The 24,841-nt window shown below is 46.6% G+C and overlaps 1 protein-coding gene and 1 non-coding gene across 4 annotated transcripts in view; one reads left to right on the top strand and one right to left on the bottom strand.

Moving 5' to 3' along the window:
* Positions 1 to 22,757, bottom strand: part of MFHAS1 (multifunctional ROCO family signaling regulator 1) — a 114,707-nt gene extending 91,950 nt beyond the window's left edge. For 2 of the 3 annotated variants that reach the window (XR_011462899.1, XM_070364349.1), the window contains exon 1: positions 19,757 to 22,757. Coding sequence is in view for 2 of the 3 variants with exons in the window: in XM_070364349.1 (XP_070220450.1) it covers positions 19,757 to 22,754 (2,998 nt within the window). In the remaining variant the exon portion in view is untranslated. Of the gene's footprint in view, positions 1 to 5,576; positions 8,408 to 19,756 lie in introns of those variants that run through there. The other variant, XM_070364350.1, reaches the window with a different exon arrangement.
* LOC138986000 (small nucleolar RNA SNORA1) lies at positions 12,532 to 12,666 on the top strand. The gene has a single exon (XR_011462951.1). It is a non-coding gene; the product is annotated as a small nucleolar RNA SNORA1 (small nucleolar RNA).
* Positions 22,758 to 24,841: the final 2,084 nt, after the last annotated feature.

Raw genomic sequence — 24,841 nt, 5'->3', positions numbered from 1 at the left:
ATTAAAAAAAAAAAAAAAAAAAAAAAAAAAAAAATGTAATCTCACACTACCAGAAGTATGCCTTTAAACTGTTTCTAAGATAGCAAAGAAAATAAATGTTCCAAAAATAGCATCAAAATAAAAGGAGGTACATTAGGTTCCTTATATGCATTGCACATAAAATTTTTTTAAGTAATCAATGTCTCTACTTTTTAATTATTATTTCAATCCCAGGATTTGAAAAGCAAAGCAAAGTACTATTACAAGAGAATGGGCTAATGATAATTCAAAAATTATGGATTACTGCATTTTTTTAGCTAACAGGTTAAAAGCCCAGAGATTTGATTGATGATCTTTGAGAAGAAAAAAAAAGGAGGGGGCTTCTTGGTGGCTCAGATGGTAAAGGATCTGCCTGCAATGCAGGAGACTCGGGTTTGATCCCTGGGTCGGGAAGATCCCCTGGAGAAGGAAATGGCAACCCACTCCAATATTTTTGCCTGGAGAATTCCATGGACAGAGGAGCCTGGCGGGCTACAGTCCATGGGCTCTCAAAGACTTGAACACGACTGAGCAACTATCACTTTCACTAGAAGAGAAAAAGACCATCTGTGATTTTCTTTGTTCACAACGTGCCTTTCCTACCACCTGTAAGTGGAATTCTAGTTTCCCCATGACCTGCTCTGTTGGGCTGAGTCTCTTTCTCCACTGAATCCTCAGGACACTGGGTCTAGACTCATTTTACAATGCATCACGGTGGTGCCCAAGCCTCATCTCCTTTCTGGACCGAGGTCCTGGAGGACAGGCTCTGAGGGTGATTCCTGCTAGATGTCCCCTGGTGCCCTGCCCTTGCTGGGAAGCCCAAGCGACCTCCTGCTGAATGAATGCAGGATTAAGTGAACGCGTATCGTCACAAATGTCTACCTGGCAGGCGCTATCCCATTTCTCCACATCGCATGAGCACTGTGTTGTTTCTTTTGGTTAACAATATAGACAAACTGAATTAAGCGATGTTTCCTGCAAAGATTTTTTTTTTTAATTTAGTATGAGCTAAAACTGTGATGAACCACTGAGACCAGAGTAGCCTCAAAATTATCCAACTGACTATACTGTGGAGCTCTGATGAATCCACAGGAGCCAACCCTTGGTAGAGGTGCACTTCCCCAGGTAGCCACAGACCTTGGAGCCTCATCTGCTGCGTGCTCAGTCATGTCTGACTCTGTGACCCCATGGACCGCAGCCCACCAGGCTCCTCTGTCTGTGGGATTCTCCAGGCAAGAATACTGGAATGGGTTGCCATCTCCTTCTCCAGGGGATTTTCCCAACCCGGGGATCGAACCTGTGCCTCCTGCACTGGCAGGCGGATTCCTTACCACTGAGCCATCAGGGAAGCCCCAATCTGGAACCACTGTTAATTATTTAGATATTTGCCTCCTGTCATCCCACCAACGACCATCTTAGGGCTGAGAGTACGGCTCACCTAACCATGGTGAAATACAGGGGAGACCCTTTCTAATTGACTCTAGATGAGCCAGGCCTGACACCTGGGTCTGGGAGACTCTACTTTCATTAAGTAGATAGTACGTTCACTATAGAAAGAAGTTATGAGTGACTAAAAGGGCTAATGTGACCACCAGCTTCCACTTACAGTCATCATTCCCCCATGTATGAAGTGTAAACAGTACCTCTGATAGCTTACTCAGATCCTAAAAGAATCTTTGCCAGAGGAGGGGACGAGAGGGGGAAAGAGTACAAACGAATTCCCTGCTGTGTTCCATGTTTTTTTAATCCTCTCTGATTGCACTGAGAGTCTAGAGAAAATTAACTGGGAGAAAAGATCATGAGCATGTTAATAACTCCAGTTTATTCTGTTTAATTATTATTAGGTTGAAAAGTAGTTAAGGCCTAACCCACTCCTACACAGAGCATAAAGATCTTCCTGAGGCTCGCTGCCTTGAAGAACTGAAAGAGGCTGAGGCTCAGAGGAAGAAGGGGCAGGGAGAGAATTGCTTTAGAGACACAGAGACCAACAAGGGGTGTGCCAGCCCCCTGCTGGGTCATTAGCCTGACCCACAGCTGTTAACTCCACAGGGGGTGCTCTGCCACTATCCCCAAATCCCACCCTACTGTGGACCAATTTGATAATGAAGAAACAAAGCGCCAACAAAAGCAACTAACAGAATAGGATGGCCAAAAAAAAAAAAATCATCCTGCAGGAAACAGATCTCTTCAATGGATTTGCTTTGACCCCTTCTTTTACAAGCAACCCCACTGAAAATAAGCTAGAACAAAGAAGATTCGTTATGCACAGCCATAAAGATCTCCAGGGCACACCACATCCATAATTCATGATGCAAACCCAGCGCCTTCAGCATCGTTTATCCTTTCAATATTTTAAAGTGGTGAAAGGTTGCTGGATATTTATAAAGTCGCTGATTCTTACAGGATCCTTCCAAATTGAGAAACAAATGGGGAACTTTATTCTGCAAATGACATTACTTACAAACCTAAGACTATAAATCTACTAGAATTCACTTGGTAGCCATCATAGGAGGGTGACTAGACAGCCCTCATAAACCAATTAAGCCAGCAGGCAGCGTACACATACCAGTTCTGTTGAAATTAATCGTCTCAAATAGCTTCTGCTTTCTCTTTTAAAAATGAACGCCCCAGCTTTCTTCTTATTACAGTTAAAATCCACCCCACCCAATACAACCAGATCAAAGAGACATGCTTTCCTCCTCATAGACTGTAAAAGTGAGGCCCAGAGAGCTACTTAGCTTGCTCAAGATCTCCCAGCCAAGCAGAGAAGCCCTCATTAACGTCCTGGCCTGTTTCCTTCATTCCCAGAGACCCGCCTGAGAGCCTGTATCACATAACACAGAGTCTGAATGACCTCCAGCGTGATCCCCTGACTCTAGTCCCGCTCCATTCAATTCCACCTTCCATGCCGCTGCCCTGAGTGGTCTTACAAAAACTAAACTGACACTTCACCTGTTTGACCCTTCAATATGTCCTTCTCATCCTAGGGGGGGAAAAATCAAATCAAAATATTTCAGCTTTCTATCAAGCTGCCAAAAATTCTGCCAAGAAGTTTAGCTAATCCGGTAGACAGGCTAAAAAATATTGACATGCCAAGTACACTGATAAGTAAAAGAGCTGACTCCTCTTCCCCATTCTGACCTGGTGGTTTGCAGAAAGTCCCCTACCATCACCTCCACTCAGCTAGAGACCTGCTCCCATCCATCCAACCCTACCCACAAGCCCCTCCCATCCTCAAGCCCCTCCTGGCCCCTGAAGTCTTTTTATCCCAGTATTTATCACAGCACTGCAACTGTCCATTTACTGCATGCGCCACTTTCCTAAACCACCGCTTCCTCTTCACCCCGGGCTCCCCATCACCTGCCTTATCGTCATGGCAGAGTCCCCGTTAGTGCAGAGAGTCTGACACTGCAGAGTTAGACACACATCTTTCACATACGTTATTTCATTTTTCCACTCAACCAACTGCCTGTTTTTGGCAGGTGGGCCCTTGGGTGCACTTGGCCACATTCTTCAGCAACTCCCTCTTCCCGACCCTTGTGCCTTGGTGTCCCTCCCTGTAAACAGGGATCACCAGTTAACATTTACTGAGCATTCACTACACGGTAGAAACTACCCTGGATCCTTGTCGTGCATGAGGTCATTTAATCCTCACAACATCTGAGGCAGCTGAGCAAATGCTTAGGAAATGTCAGAGTTATTTTTTCTCATTCACAGATGAAGAAACTGAGGTTCAGGGTGGCTTCCCCGAGGTACGGGCTTCTTTCCTCCCTAATCCACTGGCTTTAAAAGGTAAAAGACACAGGCCTCTTTTTTCTCTGATGCCGGTATAGCTTAACACAAGGAAGCTGCATGGCAATATGCATATCTAGCTGTGGCTAAAGGGACATTTTTCCAATGTCACCCTCCAGCAGAAGCTATTTAGACTCCTTGGGATAAAGATCTGTTCCGTTAGAGAAATTAGCTAAGTCGGTGGAGGAGGAAGTAGAAAGGCATTTGAAGTAGCACACACCCAGATTTCAAGCATTATCAAGTCATCAGCACGATGTGAGTGCCTGCACCCTTAGAATGCAAGACAGCGTGTTTGCCACATGCATGTGAACAAAGCTACCGACACGCCACCAGATTCTTGAAAAGCAAATATTTGTCTACAGCCAGAGAACCAGGATTCTTTTCTAACAAAGAACAATGTACAGCATTCTAATTCCAGACTCTTCCTCCTGCTTTACAGTGGGCTCTGATTTCAATGGAGACTTCCCCCCACGAATAAATGTGTCTTGAGTCCCAGATGGCACAATGAATCAGAAGATTTATGGACTGTAAAAAGGGATGACACGAGTGGTCCAACCTTCTTGGAACACCTGGGGCTGTGTATGCAGCAGCTTTTCAGTTCCTGGAGACTGTCACCTATCTTGCCAGCTCCACAAGAGAATTTAACAGCCCTGGTAATCGACAAGATGCGACCATCCCTGCTATTTGGATGAGCTTTGAATGCTGTGCCCCATCGCACAGACAAAGCTCAGATGCTTCAACAGTTTTCAAGAAGCGGGTGAGAGGCGAACACAGACTCTGTGGGGCTACCAGAACACCTGATCCAAAAGCCCCAAAGGCAAATTCTTGAAATGACCAAACAGAACACTAGGGAATTCTCCTCCTCCCTACACCAAGGGAATAAAGATGGAAACAAGGCATGGGAGGATGCACATTACAGTATACAGTAACCAGAGGGCCAGCACGTGTGTTCTTCCTGAGAAGGAGAAAAGGCATATGTAGTGGCAGAGGCTTAATAAAAGAAATGAATTTGAAAGAACACCTGCCCCAAGCTAAAGCAGGGCACAACCAGGGCCGTGCCAGTCACTAGCCATCTGGGGGTGAGTGGTGTCAGCAGAGGGGACACACGCATCCTCCTATGGGGCCTGGCATATCATTTTTTTGTTTCTGTAACCTGGACACAAAATGGCCCAGCTCTCAGCAGACCAGTGAGCTGTTTGGGGGCATCACAGTGTTCTAGAAAATTTCATATCTCACTTTTTAGCTCTTCCCCAAGTGATTCATAAACTTCAGTCCATGGGGTTGCAAAGTGTTGAACACGACTGAACGACTGAACAAGTGATCCATAATCAAACAAGCCCCCTAAATCAAAGACACCCCCGCTATGCCATGTCGATGTGCAGCTAAGGTGAGCCAAGGTCATCCCAGTGAATACATACGCTTCAGTGAGAAAATGTGGCTTCCTTTTCCCCACCATGCTGTCTGTACTGAATCAGACATTTCCTGTAAGAGGGAGGATTTTTAAGACCAAACGCTTCAATGAACGCTGTGTACAATCTCTTTTCCCCAAGAACCTGACTGGTGATGATTTTGTTTGCTTTAAGCAAAACATACAACTAAATAGCTTTTAAACACATAAGCCACTCTACCAGAATTTAATTGTTTACTGTTTTCCCACATCAAACACATTTTAGTGGTCTGGGTTAGACCCATTCTTTATTCATGACGCACACAAACAGTTTGGATAATCTCTTAAATTTTGGACCCCTACTAGTCCCAGGACAAAATATCCAGGCACATCTCTGGATAACACACCAAGCTGAGGGCAAGAAAATACAATGGTATGGAACTCTGGGGCTAGTTACAGGGCACAAGTGAAAACTGCTCCGCTGGCCTAGGTGCACTGGCCTTTAGACGGTAGTTGGGGTAGAACAGTAGAAGCAATGTTTTGAGCCAATGAGATATGGTTTATTATCCATTATTTTTCATTAACATCCCCCATCGATGCAGCACTATTCTTGCTGCCACTGTCTTATTTTGATCAGTGGTATATTTATCTGTAGACATGCAAGATTTGTAATTATTGCAATGTCTAAACATTACATCACGTTATAATGGATGAATTAAGCTGGTAAATGCATAATTACATTGCAAACAATGGTATTCCAATAGGCATCACAGAAGCCAATTAAAAAGATTACCCTCATTTTAAATCACAGAGTTAAGTTTTTATAATTCCCCAGCCCCCAAGTCCCACCATGTGACTGAGAGATTTGTCTTTTTCTAATTGCATCTCGACAGTGTCCTGAGCACAAAGAGGGATCACCACCCCTGAAGGAAATAAAATTGAGCATTTCCCAAAATTCTGGAAAGGAAGAACTTAGTTTAAAAACTATAAAATAATCTCAAAAGAATCAAAGGTCTGTCAATATATTGGAGAAGGAAATGGCAACCCACTCCAGTGTTCTTGCCTGGAGGATCCCAGGGATGGGGGAGCCTGGTGGGCTGCCGTCTATGGGGTTGTACAGAGTTGGACACGACTGAATCGACTTAGCAAACAGTACATCCATTGCTAGAACGTTATGTATACATACACACACAAACACACATAAGCACAATAGGTTTGTAATTGCCCATATGGAAACATGTCCAAAATATATTTTAAGTGACCAAAAGCAAGGTGCAGAACAATGAATACAGTATGATCTCTTTCAGGTTAAAATATATGCAAATACATGTTTTATCTTCCTTGAAAGCAGTAACTAGAAACAGTTTAAAGATAAGAAAGGGGGCTGAGAGGGCCTTTTGCTGTTGAATATGTCATCCATCTGCAGGTATTACTTTTTTATTGGAAGTAGAGGTTATATAAGAGAGTTATGGTTCACTGTGTGGTCCCTCCTATTAATTCTCTGTATTTAGAAAAATAATAATGGTATTTCACTTAATCACAAAAGTGAAAGTGAAATCGCTCAGTCGTGTCCAACTCTTTGGGACCCCATGGACTGTAGCCCACCAGGCTCCTCCAACCATGGAATTTTCCAGGCAAGAATACTGGAGTGGGTTGTCATTTCCTTCTCCAGGGGATCTTCCTGACCCAGGGATTGAACCAGGGTCTCCTGCATTGCAGGCAGATGCTTTACCATCTGAGCCACCAGGAAGCCCTTAATCACAAAGGAAGTCATCAATTCATTGTATTAAATTAAATTTTTTAAAGATGGAAAAGGCAAACAAGCCAGAAAACAAGACCTTAAGTACAATGGGCTTTAGGGCAGGCCACCCCAAAATACCCCACAGTGACATATAATTTTGAATTAAAGTTACTTAAGAGACAGCCAATGCAAGGACACTCTGACCCTCCTTTGTCCTTCCTGAAAGTAGGATATAAATCTCCCAGGTGAAAGGTGCCCACCTGTATCAGGAGGTAGAGACATTCTGATCACCGGAGATAGGGAACTCGGGGTAAAGAAGATATATAAACAAACTCTACTTAGTTTCATCATGAATTAGTACCAAAGCCAAAGCTTGTCTTGTCAGTTCTTCACAAATTTGTTTCCTTGTCTAAAAAATATAGAAACAGCCAGCTTTGGTTACCTCTTGGATTCCATATCTATAAGATCTCTGTCCTTATGAAATTAAATTTGTTTTTTTCCTATTAATCTGCCATGTGTCAATTTAACTATTAGACCAGTCAAAGCAACCAAGATGAGTAGAGGGAAATGTTCCCCTCCCTGACAATTTGACAGACAAAAGGTTACCATCCTTCATATATAGAGTTAATATAAACTGAAATCTGTGATTATAAGAAATCACTGTGATTTTTAAAAAAAATATCAATTATCAATAAGATGATCCCAAAAGGCATGATCAGACAATCCACAGAGAAAGCAACACAATAGGCAACATTCATTTAAGAAAATAAGCATGTTCCCTAATTAAAAATCTGATATATCAGTGATATATTGCCTCCCATTCATTGTTAGTGTATTTTTAAGATGAAGCCCAATGCTGAGGAAATGCAGTGAAATCAATCTAGCATCCCATGCAGGCAGCACAGTATTTCCCAAATGAAAAGCAACATAGCATGTATCAAACATTAGACATTCTTTGCCTTTGACTCATTGAGTTTGCTTCTACAATTACTGCCCAAATAAGAGCCTTTATAAAGAAGTACAGTCATCACAGAATTACTCATAACAACAAAACTTGAAACTACTAAAGTGTTTAATGGTTAAATAAACAAAGGTAAAAATCTCCTTGATGTACTATTATGCAAGCATTTATAATTACCATGTAGCTACTAATAATATGAAACCATACTCATGGTAGCCTAGGTTAAGAAAATTGTTATTTACACAATATGATTATCACAATTATCACTAGATATTTTAATGGGCTTCCTTGGTGGCTCAGATGGTAAAGAATCCGCCTGCAATGTGGGAGACCTGGGTTCAATCCCTGGGCTGGGAAGATCCCCTGGAGGAGGGCATGACAAATCACTCCAGTGTTCTTGCCTGGAGACTCTCCATGGACAGAGGAGCCTGGCAGGCTACAGTCCATGAGGTTGCATAGAGTCGGACACAACTGGGCGACTAAGCGCAGCACAGACATTTTAATAAACCTAAAGGGAAAAAGATGAAAATAAATAGAGCAAAATGTGTAATTATGTTAGATACCAACATGACTATATTTCTTCCTCTTCACACTTCAAGATTGTAAATATTTTAATAAGAAAAATGCATTTTGAAAAGAGCATGAATATAAATCACACTGTACTATGCTCCTATGAAAAAGAGGAGTTTTATCCATAAGCTGATCTAATTTCCAAACAGATCTTGAGGATTTCCAAGTAGATCTTTTTGGAATAATGGTAGAAACAGCAGAAGCTAATACCAATGGGATTCCTGCCACAAGTCAAGTGTCATTCAAAGCATTTGACTTGTATTAACTCAATCCGCACGGTCAGCCTGTGAGACAGAAACTATTATGACACCCAAATCACACAGCTACCAAGTGGTGGACCGAGGATTTGAACCCAGCAGAATCTCAAGAGTCCTTACAAATAACTGACATAATACATCCATTTTAAAATGCAACACAAAATTCCAAGGGTTTCAAGTCAAGATATTAAGAAAATATAAACAAAATTAAAAGTTTTTTTAACATCTTGCACTTCTTAGGATTTCAATTAAAATGTAACTAAGTGTATTTTGATAAATTGAGAGGCACAGGGAGACACACTCCAATGGGGATATGAAGAAAGGTGCAAAAAAAATGCCATCACAGAGTGATAAGTGAAATCCGAACAAATGAAGGGCATAAAATATGCTACTCCATAAGTGCAAAATTATTTTTAAAGATGGTATTTTCAGTCAGTCTGCAGTGTCACAAGAAAGCCTGAAATAAAGACAGGAAACAGTCCACAATAAAATGTTAATTGTGTTACAGCCAAATTTGCCTTTATCGCAAGATCTGTTATGGTAAGATTTCAAGTCAGGAAAATCGGTGTTCTGGATACATTCCTAGGGATCACAGAGGCATGTGGCCATCTGGCTGGGGGAACATCCAACGTCTGTGTTCTCTCTGGACTCAGGCACGGAGAAAGGGGCCAGGGGCACGCCTAACTGGGGATCACACAGGACAGGTGCTCTGTCAGCCTGACAGTGACTATGAGTCTGAGCAAATCATCTGAAACTACTCTTAGGTCCTCCGAGCCATAAATCCCCTCCATGGTCTCAACAGAGCCCTGTCGGATGGACAAGGAATGAGCTAGGGCTGCCACTGCTAATTCGCTTCAGTCGTGTCCGACTCTGTGCGACCCTATAGACGGCAGCCCACCAGGCTCCCCCGTCCCTGGGATTCTCCAGGCAAGAACACTGGAGTGGGTTGCCATTTCCTTCTCCAAGGCAATTCTCCAAGGCAACCTCACTTTCACTTTTCACTTTCAGTGAAAAGTGAAAGTGAGGTTGCTCAGTCGTGTCCGACTCTTCATAACCCCATGGACTGCAGCCTACCAGGCTTCTCCGTCCATGGGATTTTCCAGGCAAGAGTACTGGAGTGGGTTGCCACTGCCTTCTCCACGAGCTAGGGCAGTGCTCCCGAAACTCTAGTTCCTGGGCCAGCAGTGGCCAGTGGCAAACTCTGACCAGGCCATAAATAAAACTTAACAGCAAGAAGCCTCTTCTTTATGACAACTGCTAACTGCTTTTGGGCACACACACCCGCCCCAAGGCATTGCCTGCTAATCTATCTGAATGCCCTCCACCTTTTTAAGAGCCTTTCTAATTTAAAATACCCTTTCCCACTTCTCCATGGCTGACTGGGATGGGAAATCTTGCACTGAGCTGCAGTGCAGCCCTTTTAGGAACCTCTCTGAGACCTCACCTGTCCCCAGTGCCTGACCATGACCTCTATTGACCTCTGTGCAGCAGGTCTATGCCTTATCGGACCCCAAATGTCCAACACTGAGACTGTGGCCAGCATGCAGTAACACAGAATGGACATTTAGGAAAGAAGAGGACAGAGGTGAGTCTGTGGGTCCTGGGGGCAGTGGGTAACCCAACCTCGAGGAGCAGGGCGGGACAGTGGGTTGAAGCAGAGGTCGAGGCTGAAATCCCAGGGTGTTCTAATTCTAGGGAACCCAACCCTGTGAACCTCAATTTCTCCCCCTGAAAGTCAGGACAATGATAATACCAACCCTCTAGAGCTGCTGGAAAAATTCATTGACATCACCCATAAGAAGTACTTCGCATGGTCTCTAGAACATAAGAGGAACTCAAGAGTGTTACTGACTCTCATATTTTCTCCCAACCCTGTAGCCCCAGAGTGACTGATGTGATGATTAATATAACCACTACCTCTATGCCATGAAAAATAAGAATCCCCTGGAAACAACAAAGTGAGGAGTCAAACAACTGTACCTAAGAGAAATATTATGTTTTTATTTTATATTTTCCTTCCCCATTAGCTTTTTTAAACTTGTTCGTTTCAAAAAAAAAAGGGAAGGAAAGAAAAGAAAGGGAGGCTTGTTCTGCTACCCTCAAGTTCACTGCTACTGTTAAGACAGTACTAATACAGTGTCAAGATCACATGCTTCATTTCGGAAGTGGAGAAGATCTAGGAATGTTAATTCTTTAAATTCTGTCAACATTTAATAGCCTAAGAGTAGAAAACCACCCCAACAAAGCATTCCTTAACAAAGACATCTCCAAGCAGCAGCCATATATTTATAACATGACAGTATCCAATTTAATTTAGACCGTCTTTGGAGGCGGTTCCATGCAGTCTTTGGGGTTCAGAAATCACTGCTGATGTCATTTTGTCTCAGAACAGATGCAAATCCACAAATGACTCTGAGAAATGTAAACGATTCCTGAAAAGGGGGCATTTTTCCCTCCTCAAAAAAGCTGATTCGTTTTGGAAGTTTTGAGAAATCCTCAGATACAATGCCTTTTCGTTTTTCAGCATCCTCTCAAGATCTGTCTGAGATTTCTTGCAAACAAGTGACCTGAACTATAAACAACTGCAAAGAATGACTATGTCAAGCAAATTCAAAATTATACCCAAGTTATCCTCCATATGACATTTCCTTCTAGAAAATAAAAAGCCAGTGTTGTTTAGTCATTCCTCAAACATGCGATGAAATTTCTTCATATATGATCAGATTCCACATGTACAAAAGTCAACAATTACACCAACTGAAATCCCATCTTGATTCCTCATGACCAAGGCCAGGTATTTTTTTATTCTAAAAATCCTAATTTGGCACAAGACATCCATATACAGCAGGTACCCAACAGTGATTGATGACAGCATCCAGCTCATAAATTTATGATACACTTGTCTGTCTTTGGTGATGACCTAATTTTGAATTAATGTAATTCCCATCCCCTTAACCCTCATATATGCCTACAGCCTTGCCAATCCTGCCAGAGCCCTACTCAAAATCTATGTGGGGGAAAAGCACCGTCCAGAAGACAGTGATTACATGGTACTTATGTGTGCTTCTCTCCTGCATGTCCTTGGTGTGCCCGTCCCCGTTAAATCACACATGCACAAAACAGACCAGAAGGTTACTCTAGCATCAACACTAAAGAAGAGGACTCTCAAGGCAGCCGTGCTAAAAGATGTCCATCAGTGTGGCATCTCAAGGCCCAGCTTAAGAATCCCTTCTCAAGTCCTGCCTTAGAAAGACAGTTGCCACAAAGAGCCTGGCAAAAGAATCCCAGACCATTCACCCCAGGAAGGAAGTTACCAACCTCATTGGCTCCTTCCTTCCAGAAACATCTGCCTTACAGTTGTGGCTGCAAGGCACTGTGAATGCACTAAATACCAGGGAACTGTTCACTCAAAAACAGTTTATCTCAAATGGTATAGGTGCTCTTATTTGCAAAACAGAAATAGAGAGACAGATGTAGAGAACAAACATATGGACACCAAGGGGAGAATGAGGGGTGGGGTGGGGTGGGGTGGGGTGGCATGAATTGGGATTGATATATATATATATACTATTGATACTGTGCATGAAATAGATAACTAATGAGAACCTAGCACAGAGAACTCTACTCAGCTCTGTGGTGACCTAAACGAGAAAGAAATCCAAAAAAGACAGGATATATGTATATGTATAGCTGATTTACTTTGCTGTTAGCAGAAACTAACACATTTAAGGCAACTATACGCCAATAAAAATTAATTTAAAAAATAAAATGGAATATAAGCTATTAAAAAAAATTGTTCATCTCAAGCCTCATTCTAGATGCAAATGGGCACTGTTGTTCATGGTGTCCAGATATTATTGATGTGGCCATGCTGAGACATAGGTTTTGCTGTCATCACAGTAATTTTATTGCAGAGGTGACAGGGAGACCTGTGACCTGTTTTGCTAGGCTCATGAGTGAAAGCTGGATGGAACAAAACTTTTCAGTATTAGAAAAGATGAAGGAACAATCTATCTTAGATCATTTGCCAAAATAGCAAGGTACTTCCTACAACTTCCAGGGCCCTAAAGTAAATTGCATAAAGAAACTGGACCCCAAAGATTACAGATGGAGAATTTTGCAAGCAATTCCATGTTCAAGTGGAGATCAAACAAGCCCAACTCAAAAGAAGTGTGGGTGGACTAAAAGCTTTTGTTATCTTAGCAAAAGCTCTCTTTAAAAGGGTTATCTTGAAGACGATGACCCATACATCGAGGAACCAAGGTGATGGGCAGTAGAAGGAATCATGTCAATTCTTTAAATACTTTGAATATTCTTTAAAAGTATTTAAACACTTTAAATACTTTTGCTGGGGTTACTCATGATTTTTTTAAAAAATAAAAACTATATTGTTTTTAAAAATGGTTAATATCACGTATGTGAATTTCACCTCAATAAGAAGAAGAAGGAAGAACAACAGGACTGGACTCAGGAAGCCAGCCCACCCAAAAAAGCAGAAAGACAGGCAAGAGCAGTCTTGATACAACTTAACACAACTTCCTTTCTCCTTCTCGACCTTCTCCCACCCACCCTTGTGCGCAGATTTGCAAAAGCAAAGGAAACAGCTGGTACGGCCCGGGTGCCTAGGACTGCCAGTCCAGAGCAGGAAGTTCCTTCCTGAGGTGGTAAACCAGGCTCCAGGCTTGCAAAGCCCATGCAAACCTCTGCGCGATCTCACCAGGACCCGAGGGCCTCTCCCCTGCTCCTGTGCTCCCCGCTCCGGCTTTCTTTCTCCTTCTGTATTCTCTACTTTTTTGTAAACAGACAGCTAAAGAGAAAGAAGTTTGTGAATGGCTTTTCACTAATTTACCCTTGGAGAAACAAGCCATCATTATTTGCATCTAAGAGATTAGGTTAAGGAAGGACAAATGAGAAAACGTTTTCTTGCTTTCAGAGCCAAATATAAAAATAACTTTATAAGTTTTCTCCTCCCTTTCCACAAATAAGTCAGCCCTGCTGGCAATGGTGTCTGGGAGTCGTTACCATAGCCTGTATGTAGCATGTGGGAACCAGCGCTGCCTTTGTTACAGCCAGCAACTCTTCCATGGTCTCCTCTGAACTTAAACCAGCAAGAACGCTGGAAGGAGCTTCTGGAAATCAACAACACTCCGAAGAAGGCAAAACAGCAGGTACCCACGGCAAACCCCTTCTTTCCTGCATCACCACCATCACACCTTCATTCATTCTCCTTACCATTTATACTTTCCCACATCTACAGGACAATGTCACGGGAGGGTCAGGGGCTAGTTAGAAAGGAAGAGCTATGATACTGGAGGGAGGGAAGCACCTACTGCCTCAAAGAGAGTGACTGCAAGATCAGGTGGTAGAAACTTTCTGAGGCCAACGTCCACGCTTCTGTCACTTCCGCATCCTGATAAGCTGCCCCTTGACTGCTCTTCCATCATCTCTGTAAGGATCAGGAGGATGGACACAGAGGGCAAGGACTGATGTGCCAGTCCCAAGGGAAAACTATACATGCTTCTGAAAGTACACACTTTGAGAAAAAGAACATCACAAGCAATCTACAAAAAGCGCTTGGCCGAGGAACCAATTAAGAAACACTAGAATTTCTTGAGTTTTTGAAAAATAACCAATCTGCTTTGAGTCCCTTCTACCTGCCCAGCCCCATGACAGGTACCACCTGGGGAGCAGTGTGCCATCACATGAACCATCAGAAAAGTGAGGGTTTAACCACAGAACAAACTGCCATGCTGTACAGAGAGAGGGCCTTGACGGCTTGACAAAACATGTCATTCACAGTCATAGAGAACGAATACATGGATATCAAGGGGGAAAGGTGGGGAGGAAGGAACTGGGAGACTGGGATGGACATATATACACTATGATACTGTGTATAAAATAGATAACTAATGAGAACCTACACTATAGCACAGGGAACTCTACTTAATGTACCGTGGTGACCCGAATGGGAAAGAAATCCTAATGGGAGGGGATATATGTGTATGCACAGTTGATTCACTTTGTTGTACAGTAGAAATATAACATTTTAAAGCAATATACTTCAGTAAAAAGTAATTAAAAAAAAAAAAAAAAAACAGGTCATCATATATATTTGGAGGATATCTGAGATGCCTGTCAATCACTCTGGGTTCCCGAGGCCATACGGTCTTGAGGCATAAGCCAGGACGGGAGGGTCAGCTTCATGAGTGCTGGAGCAGGACTGGAGAAGGCAGCCAAAATGGGGTCTCCCAGCCCTCCCCTCTAAAGTGAAGGTAGCCAGCTCGAGAGGACGGGAAACCCAACAGCAACCAGCACTGGTTTTGCAATCAGAGCAGCTGAACCAGGGGGAACAGAGGCCTGGCTGAGCCTGCCCCAGGCAGAGCCTGAAACACAAACCACCCTCCTCTCCAGCCCTGGGCTCAGGCAGGCCACGGCTGCAGCAGACAAGAGTGGGCAAGAGATGAGGCCAGCACTGGTCCCCTGCTTAAAAATAAAAAACCCTCCCTGATGGGTGGATGGTCAGATCCTTAACTAAAACTTCCATGGAGAGAAGCAAGTTAGTAGGTGAAATCAACCAGAAATGCTCACTCCAATATCAGCAACCACCCTCCCCCCACCCTCACCCTCACATTCCCTACCCCCAGTACATGGAGCAGAAGCCCCTCACTTCCTCCAGATGCTGGAAAACAACTACTTTCCCAGACAGTCTCCCGCCTGATGCTCAAAACGACCCTGTTAAATAGACCCTATACATTTTCTAGGTGTCCAGATAAAGTGAATGAGTAAGAACTAAAATAGGTAAGGTTTGGGACATGTACACACTGCTGTATTTAAAATGGATAACCAGCAAGGACCTAGCGTAGAGCACAAGGAACTCTGCTCAATGTTATGTGGCAGCCTGGAGGGGAGGGGAGTTGGGGGAGAATGGATACATGTATATGTATGGCTGAGTCCCTTTGCTGTTCACCTGAAACCATCACAACATTGTTAATTGGCTATAGCCCAATACAAAATAAGTTTAAATAAAACAGGTTGGATTTCCTGGGGAATAAGATGAACAGGTGGTAGAGGATGCACAAAACATCTGTTAACAAATTAAAAAATACTTTCTCTAGGCACTTCTAAACTGCTTGTGCAGAGATGGACTTGAGAGTTGATTCTAGAATTTGAAGGAGAGGCCTCAAATATTTAAAATAATTTGAACACTCCAATGGCCTTTCAAGTCTTTGAATTCTGTTATGCAGGGAGTTTCTTTCTTCCACTGCAAGATGAAGGTTTTGATTTTTATGTGAAACAAAGTCCAAGAGAGTTCAAAGAGGACTCACCACAAAAATAAAAGCCGAGCGGCATTAATATTAATAATGCCGAACTAAAGAGATATTTAATAACCTTTGTAAAATTAAAAACAATGACTAATTCAATCCAAGCAACTAGGTCATGCTCAAATTCCAGTAAATCTAAAAGTGAGATAGAATAAGGCAAGAATTTTGCTTTGCTTCAGTGGTCAAAGTGAAGGGCCCATTCAAGGGCAAGGTCACAATGAGAACACCAGAGGGACAAGTGTGGGGTTGGGGAGGGACGCTGGGACACAGGACAAAGGGAAATGACCACAAGAGTACCACCTGGGAATCTGACAGAGCATCTGAGTATCAAAGGGAGAAAAAAACTTCTCATAAAGACCAGTCATCTAGCAGACAGCTCAGAAGTTCTTACAGAAGCCACAGAGCCTCTGGCGTGTTTCCTGCTTGGAGAAAACCAGTGAACAAGCTAACCAAAGAGATATTAGGACCTCCACAAACAGCCACAGAACAAGACAAAACTGAGGGCTTCAGAGAGGTACAGTGTGTAAGAAATTAAACAGGGACAAAGGCACTTGACTAGGGAGAGGCAGCAAGGTGCTGGGCCACCAAGTCAATCAAAGGGATCAAATGTATACACGATCATCTACCAGTTCTCTGCCTACCGCTTTGGGTGGCTTTCCAATTATTCTTAAGAACAACCTTGAATAATTTGGAGAGTAGGATACTTCAGGCAAAATCATACGTGGCCCAAGTTCAACTCACCAAGATGCGTTCTTCCAATTGTAAAACACACAGCATGCTTTCAAACACTGAAATGGATAGCAAAGCACTAGAATCTCACATAGGTAAATATCCCACAAGAAGAAACTTACTCTAGGCCAAGAACATTCCACCGAGTTCCCTTGTTAAAGAGGCTGTCAGGGCTGGCAGTCAAATCAGTATCTGCAGAAGGCAGGTAAGGACTCACACTGACACGCAGGCTGCATCCTGGGCCTCCTTTCAGTTTGCAAAAGCCTCTCGTCATTCAATCATTTATTGCCAATGAAACAAACAGGTGATTTCTCTAACAACGTGATTAGATCTTTTTAACAACAACTTTTAAAAACAAGCAGCCAGGGGACTAAGGACTTTCCAGAATACTGCCATTTCTTTTGTAAATCAAAATAAGAAAAGAGAAATCTAGCATTATGCTTCCCAAGGCCAACTACCCTAGCGCAGCTCAGGCCAGGAAATTCAGTGTCCTATGGACAGAGGCAGAGCAAAAATGGGCTTTTCACACACAAGAAAGAAAAGGTAAGATAATAATGCAACTTTGTTTCTTCTTCATAATATCAAAGGAAACACTGATTAATTTCCTATTTAATCTTAAGGTCTTGAAGTTGAAAAAACTAAAGAGCCAGTGTTTCTTTCACCATTGTATATAAAATTGTTAGTTTACAAGAGAACTTGACACTGCAATAAAATGTAAAACTAAGTAACCAACTTTTTTAACATCTCTAAAAGCCAAATGACTTCTTAAAGAGAGGAAAGGCTAAGGAGAGAGCTTCCAAAGGTTTCTGCTGAGCTACAATATATTTTAATAAACTAGGGACTTGAGCATATTCTTAAATATATGCATGCCTTCATTAACTGAACACCCAGTGTTAGAATTCTGTTCTTATATCACCTTCTAGCTTTTTATTATTTTAGCTCTTCTAAATCTTTCAGAATTGTGATAAATACTAACAGATGATGGCTATCACAGAAAACGATAAAAGAAGAAAATGCTTTCCCCCCTTGTTTTCTTAATGTAATAAATGTATTATAATCATCCTTTTCCCCACTACTTTACTACAGTACTCTCTGCTATGTTTGGAAGAAATATAGTCCTAAATGAAGCAAAAAAGGTAATTTCTTTTTCTGACCATAAACAAGACAGAAAGGTTTAGTCCATATTATAAAAAAAGCTGATGATTTTTTCCTACTCAGTATTTAAGATATTCTGACAATTTTCAACCATTTAATTGCTTTTTACGTTGAATCCTTTTCCCTACAGATGGATTGTAAACCAGGTGAACCTCCTTTGAAAGACAAAAAGGCAAAACAACAATAGGAGAATGGGGGGGGGGTCCTTTCTGCATCTGGAGGCGAGCTTGTTTGTGGACTTAAAAAATAAAGAGCTGAGGTTAGAAAAAAAATTCAGCCTCATTGTTTACTCTTCAAAGTTCTTGGAATTCCTCTACACAGATCCTTACTTGTTCAATAATTTCTGTCTTTCCCTTTGTTGTTAATAACATCAGTTTTATTAATGTTCCATCTTTGCATTAACAACTGCCTTTACGTAGCTCTTTCAATAATCTGCTCTGTGAATATGTAACCCTTAACCTCCTTCTTCAATTTAGTGCCACAATAAAGAAGTAGTTTGCTTTCATGCATAAAAGACAATGGCAAACATAAAACTGAAGAGGCTACCAAGTCACAAAACTGATGAGACACTAGATAATACAGAGAATGGAGGCTCAACTGACTGGTAACTGGATATGGTAGCTTTTCTCAAGCTGAAGAATTACACTCAGCCTAGATCTAGGGCAACAGGGAGATGCTACCTTCGGAAATATTGGTGTCCAATTCCTTCCCGATACTATCATAAGCAGCATTCAGACTAGGACAAAGATGACTGTGGCATGCAGTCTTCCATTTCATCACCGCCCCAATGTACTCTGGGGGGGACCGAGGGGAGACACTGGCAATGATGCTATCATTGGGTTTGTCCTTAGGACACTTTGAATGTTGTTAACCAAGCCAGCACCACAAAAATCAGAGCTGTTTAGAGAAGAGTTCCAAATAAATGGACCCATTCTCAGACACTTAGTATACCAATTAACCAGGCTCACAAAATCCCCCTAGTTTTGGAATTCTTCCACTCACCTAAAACATTAGGGGAAAAAAAAAAAAGTCTTCTGGAAAACACTCCCCAAAGAGAGGGGAAAAAAAACACAAAACTTGTCAGTTTCTTATCCATTCCATTTCTTACAAAGCACTTCCATAAAGCTCCACTCTCTAACACTTAACCAAAACCAGGCTTCAAGATGTCGGTAAAGCACAAAATTACCAGGAAATACCCCCAAAACTCCCCTTAGAGATTTCAGTAATCTTTCATGCCCCAGAGTGTACTGGGTGAAACAGAGATCCCAGAACTGAGTCACGCCTTACAGACTGACATTTTTGTCTTTACTAATCATCATTCACCCTGATTACAAAACATTCTTCTCTGGAGTTTAAGAAAATGGTGCAATAATTTCTACATTATGGTCACAGTCTGAACGTAAACAAAAGAATATGATGACAGATATTTCAAATTTGGAGCACCTCTTGGATATGTGTCTAACAAGCATTACAGCCCATGACTCAACATCAGACACCACCCATCTGCTGTGCAACCATTTGAAATTTCCTTCCAGGAAAGGCGGACTGAACTGGGAAGACGGAAAAGGTGATCCAAAATGTTTGGACCAGAACCCACTTCAGAAGTCTTTCTTCTAGAAGAGTAGAATCCTAGGGACTGTATTTCATATTGTTCACATACTGACTGCCTTTTTCTGGTCGCCAATTCCCCTCTATTTACCTCGAAAAGCTTTGCTGGGAAGCAGGTGAGATTAAGCAAACAGTCTAACACAGGAGAAACAAACATCTTCCCCAAATGCATATTAAGACACCCCGCAGAAGAACCAGGTCCCTCTGACCTCTTACCTGGGAAAGCGTGTGGATTAGGCGACCCTCTCTTAAGGCACTTAGAACAGAGAATGTGCACGGTGTAGTGCAGTCCAGGCCATTCCTGAAGTAGGACATTCAGTTCCTCTACCAAGGGGGTTATGGCTTGCCATGCCGTCCATATGTTCGGTAAGGATGCGTGGCTGGCAATGGACAGGGTGTCCGGCTGCAGGACCCCCTTGGCAGGTCTGTAGCTCACCACCACCGGGACTTTCCCCCTGTAGGCGAAGATCTGAAGTTTGCCATCCGACCTGTGCACCACGTGGTTGTTGATCTGGACGCTGTAGCGGGCGAACAAGCCGGGTGGAAAGGTGAAGGGGAAACTGTATTCAATCTGCAGCTGCTCAGCCACAAAGGACTGCCCGGCCAGGTTGGTCCCGTTAATCCAGGCTTCCGCATGCGGCACCTCGTTCTGCACGTAGCAGGGGAACTTGTACCACGCCGTGGACCCATTCAGGGGCTTGCCCTTGGCTTTGTTGAGGCAATAACAGAGTCCCATCTTCTCCAGCAGCTCCAGCAGCAGCTGCAGGTCCTGCTGAGCTTGGACGTGAGGCTTCAGCAGCAACCGGATGACGTGGGCTGGCAGGAGCCCGTGCAGCAGAAAGCCCTCCACGTAGTGATGGAGCTGGGTGGCCCGAAGCGCGTCCTGGCTCGGGGCGGGCGGCGCCATCAGCGGGGAGCTTTCGGCCCGGCCCTCGGCCTCGGCCTCGCCGCTGGTCCCCAGGAGCAGCTTGTGCAGTAGCAAGGAAGGGTCCCTCTGGAAGAAGACGTTGAGGATGTCGATGAGGCGGGAAAGGTTGTGGAAGACGTGCTCCTTGAGGGCCGGGCTGTCCTCGAAGTACAGCAGCTTGCCGCTCTCGTGCAGGTAGGAGAGGGCGCTCTGCAGCCGGTCCTCGGTCAGCCCGGCCTGCAGCCCCAGCCGAGCCGAGTCCCACCAGCTGAGCCAGAGCCGCTGCGCCTGCGGGGGCTGAAAGTGCAGCTCCTCCAGCACCTGCCAGGACCGCGGCAGCACGCGATGTAAGTTGGGGAAGATTTCGCGGTGCTCGGCCACAGAGAGCAGTTTGTCGCGCAGGCGCTGTAACTGGCGCGGGTCCCGGCAGCTGACCGGCAGCACTGGCGAGAGGATCTGCAGCCGGTGGTTGAGCAGGTACTGGAAGTGGGCCTTGCGCCGCCGAAGGTTCTTGTCCGACACCCCGTAGTAGGCCGCGTGAGGGCTGGCGGAGCGGAGCTCAAAGTCCCGGGCCAGCGCCTCGTCCACCACCTGGGCCAGACGGCTCAGCCCCTCGGCGTCGTGCTTCTCCTGCAGGGCGATCTGGCGGTGGATGTCCAGACACTTCTCCTCCAGCTCCTGCTCCCCGCACAGGTCAGCGTGGGTGCCCACGATGCACACCACGGCGTGGGGCACCCGGGCCTCCACCCGATGCAAGAAAGAGCCCACGGTGGTGGGAAAGCGGAGCGGCTCGTAGGTGGCCAAGTTCACCACCAGCACGTACAGGGCCCCTGGGGAGAGGAAGAAGGGCTGGATCACCTCGTAGCGTTCATCCCCGGCTAGGTCATACACGATGAACCGCAGGCCCCGGGACGCATCCGCCGTCCAGCTGGTCACCTCGATGCCCTTGCTCCCGGGAGGCGGTGAAGGCGGGTAGGTCTTCTCCTGGCCCCCTCCTCCAAGCTTCCCCTCCACTCTGTCCTCAGTGAGGCAGTGCCGGAGAAGGGTCTTTCCTGCCGCCTTCTGACCCATCAGAAGCAGTTTGAGGCGCGGCTGGACCGCCGGCTGGGAATGAGCCAGCTCCTTCTGGTAGGCGGCGATGTACGGGATCCCCTTCATACAGACCTCGTAGGGGGGCTGGATCAGAGGGTTGTCCTTGATCTTCCACAGGCCCACGCGGGAGAGCTGGCCAAAGTTGTCTGGCAGCACGGCAATCTGGTTCCCCTGCAGGACAAGCTCCTCCAGGCCGGTGAGCTCGACGATGGAATCGGGCAGGTAGCGGATCCGGTTGTTATCCAGCCACAGGGTGAGAAGACGGCCCAGGCCCGAGATCAGGGATGGCACCGAGGTGAGCTGGTTGCGACTAAGGTAGAGCTCCTCCAGGCCAGCCAGGGGCAGCAGGGCGGCCGGGAACTCCTCCAGGAGGTTGGAGGAGAGATTGAGCATTTTGAGTCGCTGCAGGCGGCTGAACTGGGCGGGCAGAGCCCGAAGCCCGTTGTTGTCCAGCATGAGGCTCTCCAGGCTGGCCAGCTCGCAGAAACCGCTCGGCAGGGTGCCAAGCTCAGCCCCACTCAGCCAGAGGATCTTGAGGGCACGCAGGGCACTGATATCCTCGGGGAGGCCCCGCAGCCGGTTGCTGGACACGTCCAGCTCCTCCAGGGCCACCAGCTGCAGGAGCTGCCGGGGAAAAGCCGTGAGCTGGTTATGGTCCACGTCGAGGGTGCGCAGGCGAGAGAGGCCGGCGAAGGAGTCGGGCAGGTGCGCCAGCCGGTTGAAGCTGACGTCCAGCTCTTCCAGGTGGACCAGCGCACCCAGCTGGGCTGGCAGGGCAGGGAGCTGGTTGTGGCTGAGGTTGAGCTTCCGCAGCTCGCGCAGGGCGCCCACCGCCTCGGCGCCCAGGACGCTCAGCCGGTTGTGGCTCACGTCCAGCTCCGTGAGGTGGTGTCCCAGCTCGGCCACTGCCTGGGGCAGCTGGGCAAAGCGGTTCCGGCGCAGGATCAGGACACGGAGGCTGCCCAGCGCCGAGCCCAGCCCGTCGGGCACCTCCTCCAGGCCGTTGTTCCCCAGGTTCAGCACCTCAATGTCCCCGATGTTGGCCGGGAGCAGGAGCTGGGGGGCATCAGGGGAGTCGAGCTGGTCGGTTCCCGGGCAGCCCCCGGCCGAGCTGAGGGTGAGCTGGCGCAGGTTGCTCCGCAGCTTCCTGGCGCGCAGGGCGGCGTCCCGCCACAGCCTCACCGTCTTCAGGTTCCCGCTGTCCGTCCCTGCCATGGCGGGGCCCCGGGCCGACACCCTCGCGCGGGAGCCCGCAGCTACATGCCGCGCTGCGCCCCGGCGGGCGCCAGTCTCCGGGGCCCTTTCGCTCCCGTTCCTCCCTTCCCACCGGCCCTCGGCAGCCCGCGGCGGCGGGTCCTAGCGCAGCCAGCGGCCGGGTGCCCGCAGCTGGGGGGCGGCGGCGACGCGAGCAGCTCCGTTGGGCGCCGGGCGCACGGCGCGGGGAGAGGCGGCGGCAGGCGGGGAGCGCAGCTCGCATTCTCCGGGCTCCCGGGCCAGGGGCGCGCCGGGGCAGCAGGGCCGCCGCCCGCCCGCCGCGCCGCGGAGGATGCCTGCCGCTCCTCCTCCCACTTCGCCCGCCTCCGGCGCCTCGGGGCCGACTGCCGCCCCGCTACCCTCGCCGCCGCGGCCCCGCGGCCCGCAGCATCGTAGCCTGCGCGAGCTCCACGAGGACGGTGGCGCCCGGCTCCGCCACGGGCATCATGCGGGCGCAGGGCCGGGCCGCCGCCGCCGCCTACTCTCCGCTTCCCCGGGCTCGGGCGGGAGCGCGAGCCGCGTCCCCAGCACGGGGAGGGCGAGATCGGGAAGCAGCAGCGCCGCCCGGCGGAGCGGCCCCACGTGACCGGCGGAGGCGCCGCGTGTTCCCGGCACCGCCCCGGGGGCGGTGGCCAAGGACCGGCGCCGGGTGCGGGCTGGGGGCGCGTCGCCGGTGCAGGCCAGCACCGTGCACAGCGCTGGGCGGGAGGTGCCCCGGGTGGGGCCCGTCCCCGCTGCAGATCCGGATCCCTGGGTGCTCCAGCTTGGGTTCGCCTGCGTCTGGCTCTTTGTTGGCCCTGCACCTCTAAGGATATCTTACTCTTTTTCCCTCGCGCTTCGAATCCCTGGCCTCCCTTACTCATCCCTGGCCTCCCTTACTCATCCCTGGCCTCCCTTACTCATCCCTCATCTCCCTTACCTCTTCCACTCATCCTACATCCACACCCTAGTAGAACTGGCCCATGGAGGGCCCTGGGATTTATTGTAGGAGGTTAAAAAGACAGTGTGACTAAACAAAAGAAGGAGAAAAGCAGGCAACCATTCATTCACTTGGTAAATATTTATTGAGGCCCTATTTTGTGCCAGATCAACAGAGACAGACGTTCTCCACTCCCCTGGGGGAGGCTCTGAGCTGGATCCCTGCTGGCCTAATTGGAGGGTAAGCAAGGGGTGCCAGGCATTGTTTTGTCCAGGGTATTCTATTCATCCTCCCAACAGCCAAATACAGAACAAATACTGTATCTCAACTATACAGTACTCCTTATGCTGTAGGTTCAAGAAAATGAAAGCTGTTTCAAGCAAAATCTGCAGCCCAGTGCTCAACTTGAAGATTTATTTTATTTAAGTGAGGCAGTTTCTTTGGGATCACGTCTATATTAAGTGAATAATTTCTTCAGAATTTACCCAAACCTTGAAATCTATCAGGCCCGCGAATACCACCTCCATTACTGCCCCCAGCTTAGCTAATAATAAAGCAAAGAGTTTTCAGAGATGCAAAACCAAATTTCATTGGTTAATTGCGCCAGTTAACAGTCATGGCTCTCCTCTACACATGACATTGCTGTTATCTGGAGACCCAGATTCGGTGCAGGTATTTGAGTAGTAATCGTCTGTCTCTTCAAAGAGAGTGACTGAACATCTGAAACTGGAAATCTATCCCCTAGAGGGTTAACAAGCCTGGAGTGGTACAGTCTGTAACTGAAGGATGCTCCCAGAGCCAGGTGGATCCCAGAGGCCCCAAGTACCTTAACAGGATGCAAGGGAGCTGTGTTCACCCTGCAGGGCTTCCTGGAAGACCAAATTGCTCAAGAATTCCTCATACCCTCCCGCCCGCCCCGGAGGAGGAAAATTCGAGATCACCTAGGCCAACCCTTCTGTTCACAGAGATGCAAACAGGCCCAAGTAAAGCAACCTCTCAATTGGCCAGCCATGTAAAAGGGAAAAGCCAGGTGTGCTAACTCCCCTTGTGGGGTTATTCCCCTGAGTGTATCACCTTCAAGGTATTCTTAAGTCAGACCCAATTTCTCTGGGCTTTATCTCCTGGGGAA

The sequence above is a fragment of the Bos mutus genome, chromosome 27 (genome assembly GCF_027580195.1).
Source record: "Bos mutus isolate GX-2022 chromosome 27, NWIPB_WYAK_1.1, whole genome shotgun sequence".
Classification (NCBI taxonomy): Eukaryota; Metazoa; Chordata; class Mammalia; order Artiodactyla; family Bovidae; genus Bos; species Bos mutus.
The sequence above is the reverse complement of the archived record's forward strand: the minus strand, read 5'-3'. Positions and strand labels throughout refer to the sequence as shown.